The sequence below is a fragment of the Rattus rattus genome, chromosome 2, assembly GCF_011064425.1.
Source record: "Rattus rattus isolate New Zealand chromosome 2, Rrattus_CSIRO_v1, whole genome shotgun sequence".
NCBI classification, from domain to species: Eukaryota; Metazoa; Chordata; class Mammalia; order Rodentia; family Muridae; genus Rattus; species Rattus rattus.
Window position 1 is genome coordinate 133,318,857 of NC_046155.1, and position 14,888 is coordinate 133,333,744.

Consider the following 14,888-nt stretch of genomic DNA (forward strand, 5'->3'; position numbering starts at 1 on the left):
AACAGGAGCATTCTCCTCAAGGTCAAATGGCCAATGGCTATGACAGGCCTAAACCTCAGGTCTATGAATTCAAACCCACATCTCTCCTTTGAGAGTCAGAGCCAGTACTTAGGACTGAGCCATGTCAATCATATCTCACTACTCAGTCAAAGGCATTTAATCATCACCCAGTGCATTCCCTTACCAGGAGGTCATCTAGGCTTTCAGTTAAGAGAGTCATTCCTAAGAGTTTAAACACCTACTATGTGCCAGGCGTTAAGCTGTATCTCACCTGAAAAAGACATTTTGCATAATGCCAATTGTTATGGATCACTGAAAATTTTGATGTTACTGCCGCCTACTAAACTATGGATGTCACCCATCCTTTTACATAAAGGACATTCTCCTAGAGTTGGTTAGCTCTTAGCTAACCTGGATCAGTGAAGGATCCAATCACCCTGTGATTTAATTAGGCAGCCTGAACATTGGGGCTTTTTACAAGCAGGTATCTGCTCATTAGTCATCAATATGACTTTGACGTGGAAAACAACTTCATGTTTAGATACAATTTAGCACTTGCTTGCTCTCTAAACGGACAGGGGATCTGACCAAGGACAGTCAAGAGAGAAAGCAGGTCATCAAAGAGGACGCTTAAAAGTGGGAAAGCTCAAAGGAGAAGAAAACGCATGGGGGTGTAATTATTATATTGGAGCATAAAAATCTAACCCTGAGTTTTCCAAGGCAAATCTCCTGTGGTGAACAGGAAGGGTCTTTGGTGTATCATAGTCCATGAAAAGTCCATAGGAATTTAGAAAAATACCTAACTTTTCCCCTTGTCAAATAGTTCTAGAAAGAGAAACAGTGAAAATGATTTAGCTGAGCAAATACTGAATCCATCCACAGATACTTCCAAGCGTATGCTCAACCTGCTCCCAAGTCTGCCAACAGCAAGTTGAAGGTCCCCTTCGAGAAGGTCTCAATGCTTCCCAAGAATGGCCCTCAACTCAGAAGACCATGGTGCGGTCAAGACAGATTGTCATCTAGCTGTCTTGGGGAGTCTTTATACCACAGCCAAGTAAAGGATAATGGAGCTAGCTTGTGCTGGGACCTCACTGTATCTCTGTGCTCAGAGAGAGCTCCAGCAGAGGTACGATGACCCCATACACTCCAGGCCCTTGACCTCAACCATAGTCTGTTCTGCTTCTCTTTAAAGACATTTCTCAGCATTGGGGGGAAGATCCAGAGTGGGACGCCCTTGCAGTAGGATCTGAGGGGAAACTTACGGGGGATTGTCACATTTCCTCTGCCGGAATCGCGCTCCTGTACCACACGTTCGGCTGCACATGCTCCAGGCGCTCCACGGACTCCAGTCCCCGTCCACATGCTCTGGGATGGGCGTCTTGCTCACACACTCTCCAGCCCGGCACCACTGAAACGCACAGAGGCAAAGCCACTCCATACCCTAAAGGACTGACTCCTTCTTGGTGTCAAAAACCACTTTGAAATTTCCAGGAAGGTTGAGTATTTCAGGATGTGCATGCTGGGTAAATGTTGCTCAGCCTGGTGTGTAATCTCCCTGGGGTTTGGAGCTTGCCACAAACTTACACATGGAATGTGCTCTACAGAGAATTTCTAAATTCTCAAGAAATGGATTGACCCATGGGGCAGGAGAACACAAGTCAAGGTGTGTGAACTCTGAATAATGTGCATGTGTATCTCTCTCTGGAAGGGCAGCAATTTCAGCATCTGAGGCCAGAACTTCAAGGCTGGTTTAGTACTTAGAAACAACAATCTAAGTCAGGTGTGGTGGCGCAAGGTTCTAAAGGAGGCGGAGGCCAGCCTGCTCTATGCAGATGGAGGAGGGGAGGGATTAGCTCTAGGTAGATGCATTCTCTCTGAGGATAAAAGGAAGCCAATCTCTAAAACAGATTTCCCCTGAGTGTGTGACCCAGTGCTCCCCAAACACAGCATCAGAATAGAGCATTACTTTCTGTTCTAATTATTTCAAGGCTTCCAATAAGCCAGGTGTGGCAGAAAAGGGCCTGAAACCCCAGGATTTGAGAATTGAAGGCCTTGAAGGATCACGAGTTCAAGGACAGCCTGTGGTAGATACAATGATTCTATCTCAAAAGGGACATGAAGGAGGTGGGGGGAGGAGGTGGAGCGGGGAGGGGGGAGGGATGGTGAGGGATGGGGGAGAGGGAAGGGGAAGGGGAGAGGGACGAGGTGGGGGAGAGAGAGAAAGAAAGGAGATGATGATAAGGGGAAGGGGGAAGGAGGGAGGAGGAGGGGGAAAAGGAGGGAGAAGGGCAAGGGGAGGAGGTTAGGAGGAAGGAAAGGAAGAGGGCAGAGGAAACAAGAAACCAACTTTTTAGCCCAAGAGACTAAAGAGGGAGTTGTGGGGCTGCAGGTCCTGCCCAGCTCCTCTTTCACACCCTTAGAGTCTCGCCACTTCATAAGGCTCAGGTTTACTGAATAAAGCCTAGCTGGAAAGATTCCCATCAATGTATAGCAAATGATCTCATTTTCCATTTAACATCTACTCATTCAAAACCTTTTCCCTTGCTAGGTGGTGGTGGCACAGGCCTTTAACCTCAGCACTCAGGAGGCAGAGGCAGATGGATCTCTGAGTTTGAGGCCAGCCTGGTCTACAGAACAAAATCCAAGACTGCATAGGCCACACAGAGAGATCCTGTCTTGAAAATTCACTTGAAGTATGAAGGAAATGATTGATTTTTTCGGCAAGGAGAGACACAGACACTCAGCCTGCAGTGGGCTCTCCGGGCAGTGCTAGAGTGCTCAGGGGTGTTTCAGAGTGTACACTGCCTTCCAGAGGAGGAGAAGCTCAGTGTTCAGGGGATGTGAGGCGGCTTGCCTGGAGTGCTGGAAACTGGGTGTTACCTTGTCTGCTCCACACTCAGTGCCATCCAGGGGAGGGTCCAGCTTGGTCTTGCAGGATGTGTCTCCCTCTACCAGACACCACAGCCCAGCACACATCAGATGCTGTAGGATAAGAGAAGCAACCATGAGTGCCTCAGGCACACTCCCAGATGTAGGTCCCAGCTGGGGTCAAAGCCACAGAGAAATCACCACTCAGATTTGGGATTCGAAACACATGGGGAGAAGGGAGGGTCATGAATCTGGAACTCTAAAAAAACGGTAACTAGCTAATTCAGCCCAGTGGAATTCTTGCATTTACTCCTAGAAAGGCTTGTATCACGGGGACTGGGTTTAGGAGTTCCAAACTCAGGGAATTCTAGGAGGTGCTTCCCAGGAGTGGCGAGTAAATAGATCCCTTCCACTGAGTGCATGGGGTGAAGCAGATACCCATGGGCTGACAAAATACAAGAAACAGGCTTAACCCAACTTCACCAGAGGCAGCTTCATAGCCAGGGTCCCACGTGAGTGAGATGGTGGTTTAAGCAGATATCATAGGGGCCAGAAATAGGAGGTCAAAAAGCAGAGGCAGCCTTCTATTCTCCCTGCCTGGCTTCTGCCTCTGCTGAGCTGGGCATAAATTATTACAGTATTTTACCTAGAAAAACTTGGAAAGCCCATGAAGAGAGAACTAAAGCAATTCTACTAGAACAGAAATAAGCATCGAAAAAGAGACTCCCAGCTGTATTAATAAGACATTTGGACATTGACAAAGTGTTCAGAATGAGGCAAATTATCAAAATTACCAAGGCAGGCATGGCTGTTCTTCTTCCCCAGAGGACTTGTGAGCAGACAGGACCATCAGCCATAAGAGATGGGAGCTGGCTGACCCTGTTCCACTGGGAGAAGGATTCTGGGCTAAGTTCTGCACGTGGCTTAAGGGTCCTAGTGGGACAGTCTGTTGCCTGAGGCCGTTGATGAGTTACACCCATCAATGTACCTTTCTACACTTTCCCCCTGTAGATGGCCCCTCACAGTATTTCCTGGGATTGCTTCCCACATAAACTACTTGCACCCAAATCCTCACCATGATCATGGCCTGAAAATTGGAAACAGATGTTCCTACGGTGCTTTTAAAGACACAGTGCTTCCAGGATGCCAAACCCAATTCAGGCTAAGAAGCTTGAGCAGGAATGGGAAGACCTCACTCTTCACTGTGTGGCCAGTGGCTATAGCTGGTGCCCTTCAGGCAACATGGGACGGACCCCCTGCAGCACAGCACAGGAAGGTGATAGTGAGTTTTGCAAAGGGCGGGCTGTGCTCCATTTAGAAGGCTGCTGTTCTAAGCAGTCTCCAACATCTGCACTGAACAGATGTGCAACTGCGCTGTCTGAAGGAAAGAAATGTGTGGAGATCGGAGGGACAAAAATAAAGTAGAAAGGAAGGAAAACAGTAACGGAGGGGGCCCTTACAACGAGTGAAGGAAAGGTCGCTGCTCCCCACTTCTCAAGTGTGAGGGAGCTGGTCTGAGCCTCGGAACGAGTCAGTGACAGAAGTGGAACATTTCACATGTGGGTCCAGAGAGATCTACCCATCCCCATTACTGTGTATCTCTCCATGGAACGGTGAAAGGATGAGAGCCCTAGTGTGGCACGGTTGCTCCCATAAAGATGACGGCCCCTGACTAAAAGCGCGATCTCTCACACTCTCACCTAACAGTTTCCCCAGTGTTATGGCCATGTTCAGACATGTGGTCACTAGACACAGTGGACCTGGGAGCACAATTAGGGGGCAGGAATGCTTAGGATTAGGAGAGAGAGGAAGGAGGCGGGGTGAACTGTTTACTGTGTGTTTTATAGACAGGGCTTTCTCATGAAACTTCCCTAATTATCAAAGTCAAAGAGAGGGAGGTGGAATGGAACCTTCTTAAACAGTACCAACAACAAAGGAGGGGAAGGTAGAATGAATGATACTCCATTAAAATGAAGAAGTTGTGTTTATTAACAGGCATGTATAAGAGTATCAGAGGAAGTGCTTGCCTTAGATGGGGAGATATTTGCAATAACCAACAGAATGTATCTAGCATTTTTTTTTTAAAAAGAGAACAACAAACCAAAAAACTATTACAGATCCAATAAGTAAAAAAGACCTAGTGGAAAAATGGACAGGAGACATGAGCATTTCATAAAATGATATTTAGATGGCAGTTAAGCCTATGAAAATATCCCAAACCTTTCCAGCCATCAGGCAAAGGCAAATTAAGACCATCTTTAGATACTTGTACACAGACTGGAAAAAGATGGAGAATTCCAAACCTTAACAGGGACACAGCCAACAGGAACTGTTGCATACTGATGTTAACATTCGGAATTTTTGAACAACTTTGGAAAATCATCCATCAATATTTCTTGCAGGCATTGTATACTGTCACAGCTACAGTTTCCCTCCCAGGAACATACTGGAGAGAAATCTGGATACAGGCTCTGTGAAGATGTCGGGGGTGTCCGTTTTCAGTCCGACTTGTGTTATCGTGGAGGTAAGATCGAGCCAAATGCCTTGGCACCAGAGCAGACAGATCACGGTTACAGCAGTAGGATGTGGTGGGATTTCCTCTGCAGACACTGCAAGCACAGGCAAAACGCTGGTGCTAGGAATCAGACTGGTGGTTTTGGTTTGTTAAGAGGGGGAGTAAGCTCGGAAGGAGGCTTTAGAATAGCAGTCGTGGGCCCATGTGTGGCCACCCGCAGTGCCTCTCCAGGATGGCCTTTTAAGCTTGTTCAGTTAAATCTGGAATTGCCCTCAACTCTGTCATCATTCTTCGCCTCGTCCTCTTCCCCATTCTCCGGCACTGTCAGGTACCTGCTGGCTAAAGCCTGTGGCAGTATGCACTCTGCAAGGATCTGCTGCTGCTGGCTCCTCTCTGGTATTGACGGTTGATACTTTCTCTCTTCGTTTCCCTTGCCATGTCTGGAGGAGTCAAGGGCCAAGCTGTTGACAGTTCTGCAGCCTGAGTGTTACCATCACCCTCCGGATGGTGCTGGGCACCTCACGACTGTGCTGACGTGGAGGCAGCGGGCAAAGTCGTTGATTTCCATGCTTACCTTTGCAGATGGCCACGCTCGCCATTTTCCCCTGCCCACCGACTTACTTTTAATCCACAAAATGCAGCACAAATGGCAGGATGTGACATCATCATTATCTCATACGACACTCTGATCTCCATAAAGGCTCCCTGAATTGATTTCTAGGCTTGCCTCCTTTGGTCAAAGTAGCTGCCATGTCGAAAAAGACCATGCTACTGTGAACCGAGCCCAGCCTGACAAATTAGACAGCATGAGACTTCACCCTTCGCTCCAACAACCTACAAGGAACTGGGGCCTTCCAGCAATTCCTCGGTGAGCCAGTGAGTCCAGCAACAAACATGTCCACCGCTGAGTTTCATATGAGCCTGTAGGTCAGCCCTACGCCCTCCTCATAACCTTGTAAGATTGCCAAGACATAGAAGGCCTGGCTGAGCCACTCCTTTGTCCCTAACCCTCAGAGCCTGAACGGTAATAGGTATGTTTTGTTTTAAGTGGCCATATTTTGTGGTAACCTGTTAAGAGACAATAGTGAACTAACACAGATACACTTTTTTAGTACTTTTCCAAACATCGAAGACAAGGGATATTTTTGTTAGTGTCTAGAGAATAAAAAACACGGAGGGTTAATTGGATATACAACGTGCAATAGAGGAGATCACTGGAAAGAGCCCTAAGCTTCTACAAAAGAAAAGCTAACAGAAAAGCAAGGAAAGCCAGAAAAACAAAAACAAAACAAAAAACAAAACAAAACAGAAAAACACAACCTATGCCAAGAACCATCTGACATAGCAACAGATGAGCCGACCTTATTTGCTAAGCTAGAACCTTCACATGAGATCTCTGCTATGTGCTGGGCAGCAGCCATTCAATGGGATTTGGAATCCAGAATAAAGGCAGAGGAGAACAACTTTCTAATGTTGATCACACTTGAACCCAGAACCAGAAACATGAAATAATATAAGGATATAGGACCCTCGATGATCATCTAGTATCTATGCCCCAAATAGTGCATAGTATTAAATCTCATTAAACAAAACTGACTTGGGATATAAGGGTAGAACACACAAAAAAAGAAGTTAGTATAGTAATTTAATGGGCTTTCTTAACCCATGACAAATAAAACAGTCACATAATAATTGATACAAGAAGTGCTTGCCTAGCAAGCGCAAGGCCCTGGGTTCAGTCCCCAGCTCCAAAAAAAAAGAAAGAAAACTTGATACAAGAGACATAAATAACATAGCAGAATTGATAAAAAGATTCCAGTTCTTAACACAAATATGTCAAGACATATTCTTTTTAAAAGACTTATTTATTTTATGTATGTGAGTAGACGGTAGCTGTCCTCAGACATACCAGAAGAGGACATCTGATCTCAGTACAGATGGTTGTGAGCCACCATGCAGTTGCTGGGAATTGAACTCAGGACCTCTAGAAGAGCAGTCAGTGCTCTTAACTGCTGAGCCATCTCTCCAGGCTGTAAAGACCCATCTTTAATGGTCATGGAATATTCACAAAACATAACCCCAGTACATTTCAAGGTTCTCTTTGGCTACAGAGTGAGTTCAAGGCCACCCTGGGCAATTTTGGATGACCGTGTCTTGTAAAGAAAAGGCGACTGTGCATAGAGCCTGCTCTTGGTAGGTGCAGAAGTCTGCTTCAGTGGTCAGTACTGTGAACACTGCCCTCAAGACGATCAAAACAGAATAAAGAGAAATGATTATTTTATTATGTAAGAGGCAGAGCAAGCGAAGAAAACCTTCAGACCTGGTTCTCTGTAGGACAAGCGAACCAGAAAAACCTTTAGTAAAGTACTCAAGAAAAGGGGAAGAAAACATGTAAACCAGAAGGAAGGAGGTAATTAAATTGCAGAGCAGAGCCCACTTGACTTCTTTTATGTATAAAACCCATAGTTTTTCTGTAAATGTTCAAAAGAATGGATCTACTGTTTGACGGTAAGCCCGGGTGTGGAGCAGAGATGGCTCAGTGGATAGAGTGTTAACCCCACAAACAAGTCCAGATCCCCAGAACCCACATGTCACTGTAACCTAGCAGTGTGGAGGCAGAGATGGAGGGATTCCTGGGCTTGTGGGCAAGCCAGTCCAGCCGAATCTGGGAGACTCGAGCTCAGGGAGAAACACTGTCTCAAAAAATAAGATAGAGCCAGGCATGATGTCTCATGCCGTTAATCTCAGCACTCTGGAGGCAGAGGCAGGAGGATCTCTGTGAGTTCAGCCTCGTCTACAGAGGAAGCTCTAGGCCAGCCAAGACTGCATACTGAGACCCTGTCTCAAACAATGACAACGTATTGAGTGATTGAGGCTAAGCCTGGCACACATGCACACACATTGTAATGGTTAATACTGATTATCAACTTGACAGGATCTAGAATCACCTCAGAGGCAAGCCTCTGGACACGCCTGTGAGGGACTATCTAGATGGGGCTGGCTTCTTCCGCACCTGTGAGGATCATCATCCTTGCTAGGAGTCCAAGTGGGCAGTGCCTGTCTTGGGTTGAGTATTGCACTGTATAAAAGAGTAGGAAGCTACCTGAGAACAAGAACTTACTGTGCTTCAAATCCTGACTGATGCATCGTCGCCAGGCATCTCAAGCGCCAGCCACCATGCTTGCCCTGACAGCCAATTCCCTCCAACTGTTGGACGAACCGAATACCTCCCCTTAAGCTGTCTGTCGTCAGGGATTCTGTCACCAGACTAATTACTGCTTAATTAATTAACCAATCTAATCAACCCCTAATTAATTAATCTAATTAATCCAGACTAATTTCCTCTCTTCTCCCTCTCCCCCCCTCCCTCTGACTACAGACTGAGCGATGGAGGAGACCTAGAAAGGCCCCATGGGTATCCTGACGGATCCTTAGCACTGTTTCTCTCACAGGTATTTCTATTTAACTTCCAAGGAACAGCTAACACCAACATTCTTAAAGGATTTAAGACCATGTGAAGGGAAAGCATTTCCCATTTTTAAAAAAAATACTAACTAATATAACAGTCATGTTTGGGGTCATGACCCCAAACAGAATAAGCTTACGGAAAAAAATCCATATGGAAGTTATTTATGAATAATTGTTGCAAAGACTCAAAATACAACTTGCTAGCACATTTGAATGAATTATACCAGGACCAAATACAATTCCCTCCAGAATTCAGGGAGCTAAGTGTTTGAATGTATGCTAATAAATTCACCATCCTACTAAGTCAAAAGCGAGGTGCTGAGGTTGGGAGGATGGCTCAGTGAGGAGCACTGGTACCCACGTGACAGCTCGTCACAGCCTGTAACCCCAGTTCCACAGGATCTGATACCCTCTTCTGGTATCCATGGGCACCAGGCATGAGCACGCTCCATGTGACAACATACATGCAGGCAAAACACTCATGCTTACGAACAGATACTTTTAAAAAAATGAGAATTTTTTAAATGAGAATTTTGTTCTCCCCAGGGACAATGAAAAGACATTTGATAAAATTCAATTGTGATTCTTAGTAAATGTTTAATAAGATTTAAAGCAATGTATACTTTTTAAACTTGATATATACTCATGGAGGCATTTGTCTCAAAGTCAAGAAGACAAGGATAGCCAATTGTTTTTTCAGATCAGAGAAGAAATTAGTGTGTGGGCAAAGGGATCCTGGAACTAGAAAATGAAAAAAATTCAACCAGAATATCCAGACAGTTCATTTAGCAAGATGGCTGCATCTGCTTTTAAGACATCAACTCAGTGACATAATGGAAGAAAAGACCTCACTCAAGAAAAGAACAGGACTGTCTTGTAAGAAGAAATATGTAAGATTTATACAAAGACAAATTAGAAGTTCTCCCAAGGGTGGGTCAGAAGACATGTAGAAGTCAAGGAAGAGAACATGATGTTACTGTAGGATGATTCAGAGTTAGGTACAAGAACACACTTCCCACTAAGTTAATTTACAAAAGAATCCAACTGAATTGAACACAATCACACAATTTGAACTAAATGAGAATATTCTGAAGACTACATGAGAAAATAAACAAGGAATAATTCACCAGGAAAATTGTGGAGAAGTGCATGTTCAGTGTATTAAAATATTGTATAAAGTTATGGTCATTTAAACATTAAGTGCATGATGTGATGAGTGGGACAGACTGGGAAATCCAGACATAAGGACCAAGACACAGGGTCTGCAGAGACTGCTCTATGGTTAAGAGCAATGTATACTTTTTAAGTGGGATTCCCAGCCCCCACACTGGGTTACTCCAGTTCCAGGGATCCAACACACTCTTTCAGCCTCTATGGGCACCTGCACTCTCTCTCTCTCTCTCTCTCTCTCTCTCTCTCTCTCTCACACACACACACACACACACACAAATTATGTTCTATTAAGGAATTTAACATGAAAGCAAATTCATAAATGAAAAAGAAGAAGGACGCCACAGAAATAAACTTATTTACAGCTTAGCAGTGAAAAGACCATTTTGGGGATGGAACAAAACCCATGATTTTTAGAAAAGAGATGTTTTACCTCACATATATGTGCATAAAACGGCAAAAAACTATACTGAGCTGAATAAAAGTTGAGGCTGAAGGACTTTTACCACAGCTAAAGGTCCATTTTCTGTTCCCAGTAAAGTTTCTAAAGACCATTAAAAAAAAAAAAACTCAGAGACACAACGTAACAAAATTTAAAAACAAACAAACATAAAGCCAGTGCACAGAAAAGAGAAAGCACTAGTCTTCAATATACGGCTAAATACTCAAGCTCATTAATATAAGAAATTCCATTTCACTTGCAATGCACTTACTTTAGAAACAGTCAAGATGGGCAAAGGTAAGGAAGGTGGGCTGATGGGGCTGGAGAGATTTCCTAGTGGTTAGGAGCACTGGCTTCTCTTCCAGAGAGAAGTACCCCCAAGCACCCCCATGGCACCTCACGGTTGTCTCTAACTCCAGTTTCAGGGGATCCAGCACCCTCAGATAGACATGCAGGCAAAATGTCAATGCATGTGAAATAAAAATGACTAAATAGGTAAAGTATTGAGAAATAAGAAATAAGATGAGGTAAAGGTGCAGGGGAGGGAGGCACTCTCCCGCACTGCTTATGAAAGTGTGCAGCTTTGGAAATGAGACACACAAGATCTATAACCAATGTGTGCTCTCAGTGCTATATAAAATTCAAAGGTGGACAAACAGCCACAATGCAATGATTGGCCACAATGGTGGTCACTCTTAGGGGGAGTGAGTAGAAACGAGTAACCAGGGCCATTCTGGGTGACCTTACATGCCCTGCTTCCTGATGTGCTGGCCACACTTGTACACATAGTGAAAAACCAGTGTGGCTGCACTTGCAGTCTCTGCACTTTTCTGTGTGTCTTCTGTTGGGTTCTAGGTAAATAAAACTACAGAATTGAGGAGCATGAGAAATGGCCTTTAACCTACGTCTAGGTATTTATCCTGCGATCTGTGATTCTCAGTTGGGGCAGCTGACACCTCGAAGAACATTTGGTGGCATCCAAAGACACAGCTTTTCGTTGTCTCAGCTTCGTCAGGAGTGGTCACTGTGCCTCCAGCATGGGGAATGTATGCCAAGGATGTTGCTAAACTCCTAAGGGTACAAACCGTCTCTTAGCAACGGAGAATTACCTAGCTCAGCATGTCAGGAGGGCCTAGCCTGGGAAGCCCTGCTACAAACAAGCTCTGAGTACAAAAGGGGAAGCCGTAAGTTTCAATGAAGAATCCCATGAGGCAGCACCTCAGTCATGTGACTAAAGGTAACAGTATAGCCACCCACCATAGTAACCCCCCACTCCTCAGGTTATCCTTGCAATAATGAATAATCTCACTGTAATGCAAGCGCAAGAAAGGCAGGCCCAATTCATGAACCAACTGGCTAGTTAGTAGTCTGCAGACGCATGGAAGTCGTGAACAATGAAGACGGACTGAGGGACTAGCATGGAGGGGCAGTGATGCGGGAGACAGAAGAGTAAATGCCAATCAGGATTCTGTTGGGACTGTGGGTGGAGAAAAGGCAGAAATGGGCAAAACCTGAGTGTCTCTCAGATGGTAGTAAGGTAAGTTCCTGTTTTCAACAAGAGAATATTCAAGTGTGGTGGGTCAAGCACAGGGGCATAAGCACGCCACGCAAGCACTCTCCCGTTGAACTGCTTCCCCAGCCTTTCCGGTTTCTAATTTCTACAGACACTGTAAATATTTATGGAGTGCTGTGTGGTGGTTTCACACATGTATCCTTTGTGTAATGTTCAAACCAGGTTGTACCAGATATTTCCTCATATATTATCACTTCTGTGAAAATTTTCTGGTTTTAATAATTGCTCTAGGATCACAGAATATATTAATGTATGAAAAGTTGGTGAGTGAAATTTACTATTTTATACTCCCCTGGGACCTAAAATTGTCTCACAATAAGTTAATATATAATACAATCTACAGTAAGTTTAAATGGAGTGACTCCATTTATAACAGACTTGACTAAGACATTGTCAAGAGAAGAAAAGTCTAAAGGTCACATAAATATGGAAGTGTGCTAATGTTTAAATGGAAAAGGAGACATACACACATATGATCATGTTTCAGCTCTTGTACTTTGTGCATATTTTGCTCATTTGGGAAACATTAAAATAAACTTGAAAAAAATCACACTGAAAGCCAAGTGTCTATGGTGGGGTTGATCTGAAATATCTGCTAAGGGCCCACGAGTTAAAGGCTTGGTCCCAGCTGGGTGCTGTTGGAAAGTCATAGACCTTTTGAGAGGTAATGGTGGGGTGTGTGTTTAGTTACTGGGGTCTTGAGGACCCCAGTCATGTCCTCTCCATTTCCTGCTCACCACGAGGTGAACAACATTGTTTCTTTATGCTCCGACTGCCAAGATGGGCGACTTTATCAGATTATCCAAAGCATCAGACCAGGAAGTGATGACTCAGAAACCATGAGGCAAAATAAACCTGGTCTTTTTCTAAGTTGATTATCTCCAGTATTTTGTTACAGTAACAGAAAAGTGACAAATTCGCTCTGTTATAATTGCTTAGTAGCTGCCATGCATAGTCACCAACTACTAGCAACTATGCCCTCCTAAATTACCTTTATACCTATAGATGGATGCATCTTTCCATCATCACCAGAGAAGCTTCTCTTGGCTGTAGATGGCTGTGAGCGCAGAGCCCATAGCTGGTCAACATGTGAAGGCACAGACTATGAAATACCCAACTCTACATGAGATGCCCATGTCACGACCCTTCCGTCTAAGACTCAGAGAAGAACAGACATTGCGATTCACAGTCAGAGGTAATGGATGTCTGCAGACAAATAGTATTTGATGAACGGGACAGGACAACTGCACACACAAACTCACAATGTCTGGAAGCCAGATGAAACTCCCTGCATAGATTGGGGAGAAGCCCCACCTTTAGATGAGGAACTATGGGTAGTTGATGGCTACCGGGGAGGGTGATTCTGTTTTGTTCAGGGATACAGCCTGTGAGGGGACGGATACCCATGCTCATACTGGCTGGACTAGGTGGACATTTAAAATGGAGCACACGAAACAGTCATAGTGATACATACCTTTAATCCCAGCACTCAGAAGGCTAAGGCAAGGGATCTCTATGACTTTGAGGCCAGCAGGCCAGCCAGGGATACACAGAAAGATCTCATCTCACACAAACAAACAAACAAACAAACAAACAAACAGTATTTGAGGTTGGGAGAGAAGAGTTAGAGGGAGGATATGGAAGGAATTGAAGAGGAAAGAATGGGGTAGGTAGATTTGATCGGATCATATACTAAGCATATGTAAAATTCTCAAACAATAAAAATAAAAGTGTTCAAATGATTCTGAGTTTTCCTGAACAAATTCTTTGATTTCCTCCTCAAGGGCACTGTCTCTTGAGGTACTCCCCTCCCCCACCCCTGTTGTGTCCATGTTTGCCACAGCCTGCAAATCTAGAGCTCAGATACCACACAAATCTCCAACAGTCCTGGCAGGACCCAGCTAAGCTCACACTCCTGTCACAGCACAGCTGTAGTCTCTACCTGAACCACTCCCCTCCTCTGTACCTCTGTGTACCCAATTCTAACGCCAGATAGGACTCTGCTCCTGGGCAGCGGTGGCTGTGTTTCCCTCAAGGGTCCTGCACCCTTGTCAGGGATGCTCTACACATTACTAGAGATACAGAGCAGACAGTGAACCTGGCATCCTGTGCATCTGGAGAGCTCAGTCCAGGACACTCTGCTCATTCAAGGTCAAATGCAAGGATCTCAGGCTCTGTGAGGGAAGAGCCACTGTGACCAATCAGGAAGTGTGGTCCCAGACTCTCCCAAAGGTCTCTTCCACCTGTCCAGACCAGGAAGCACCCACTAGGGTTTTAAGTGTGTGTTAACCTGCCCGGTTCTGCTAGAGGACAGTTCCGTGCATCTCCTCGCTACGCTCTGTGTGCTGAGTCCTCAAGTACAGCAGCTGTCTCCTCATCACCTCCACACAGCCCCGGCAGCACACGGCATCCCCCACATAGGCACGCTGGCTGGTGGGATGGACCGAAGGATAAATGTCCTTCTAAGTCAAGCGATGCCTGCTTTTGAGGGGAAGAGCCCAGAAACTGGAAGCATTTAACCGTTTTACCAAGTCTAGGCACCACACACGTTATCAACACTGTGAGGCTGACAGTTACTGTCCCGTGGTATAGACAAAAAAAAAAAAAAAAAAAAAAAAATAGAATTAAGTCACCAATATATGCTGCAAATCCTGTACTGACCCCAAACCCAGGGCGCCTGCCTATGGGTTGTATGAGGTCTCCATCAGTTCCCAGTTTCCCCTTTCTATTCCTTCCCAACAACTCAGTCAGTCAGGCAGGCAAGGGTATTCAACATCCCGTTTCATCCCAGGTCCGCCTGCCAGACCCCATGGAGGTGGGGGATCCCTTATCCACAATGCTTGAGACCAGAA

The 14,888-nt window shown here is 45.1% G+C and overlaps 1 protein-coding gene across 1 annotated transcript in view; it reads right to left on the reverse strand.

The window, feature by feature from the left end:
- Positions 1-14,888, reverse strand: part of Adamts17 (ADAM metallopeptidase with thrombospondin type 1 motif 17) — a 315,106-nt gene that overhangs the window by 131,266 nt on the left and 168,952 nt on the right. The window contains exons 11-12 of the mRNA XM_032893438.1: positions 2,881-2,982; positions 1,263-1,408 (exon numbers count right to left, since the gene is read on the reverse strand). Of these exons, the coding sequence (XP_032749329.1) occupies positions 1,263-1,408; positions 2,881-2,982 (248 nt within the window). The remainder of the gene's footprint in view (positions 1-1,262; positions 1,409-2,880; positions 2,983-14,888) is intronic.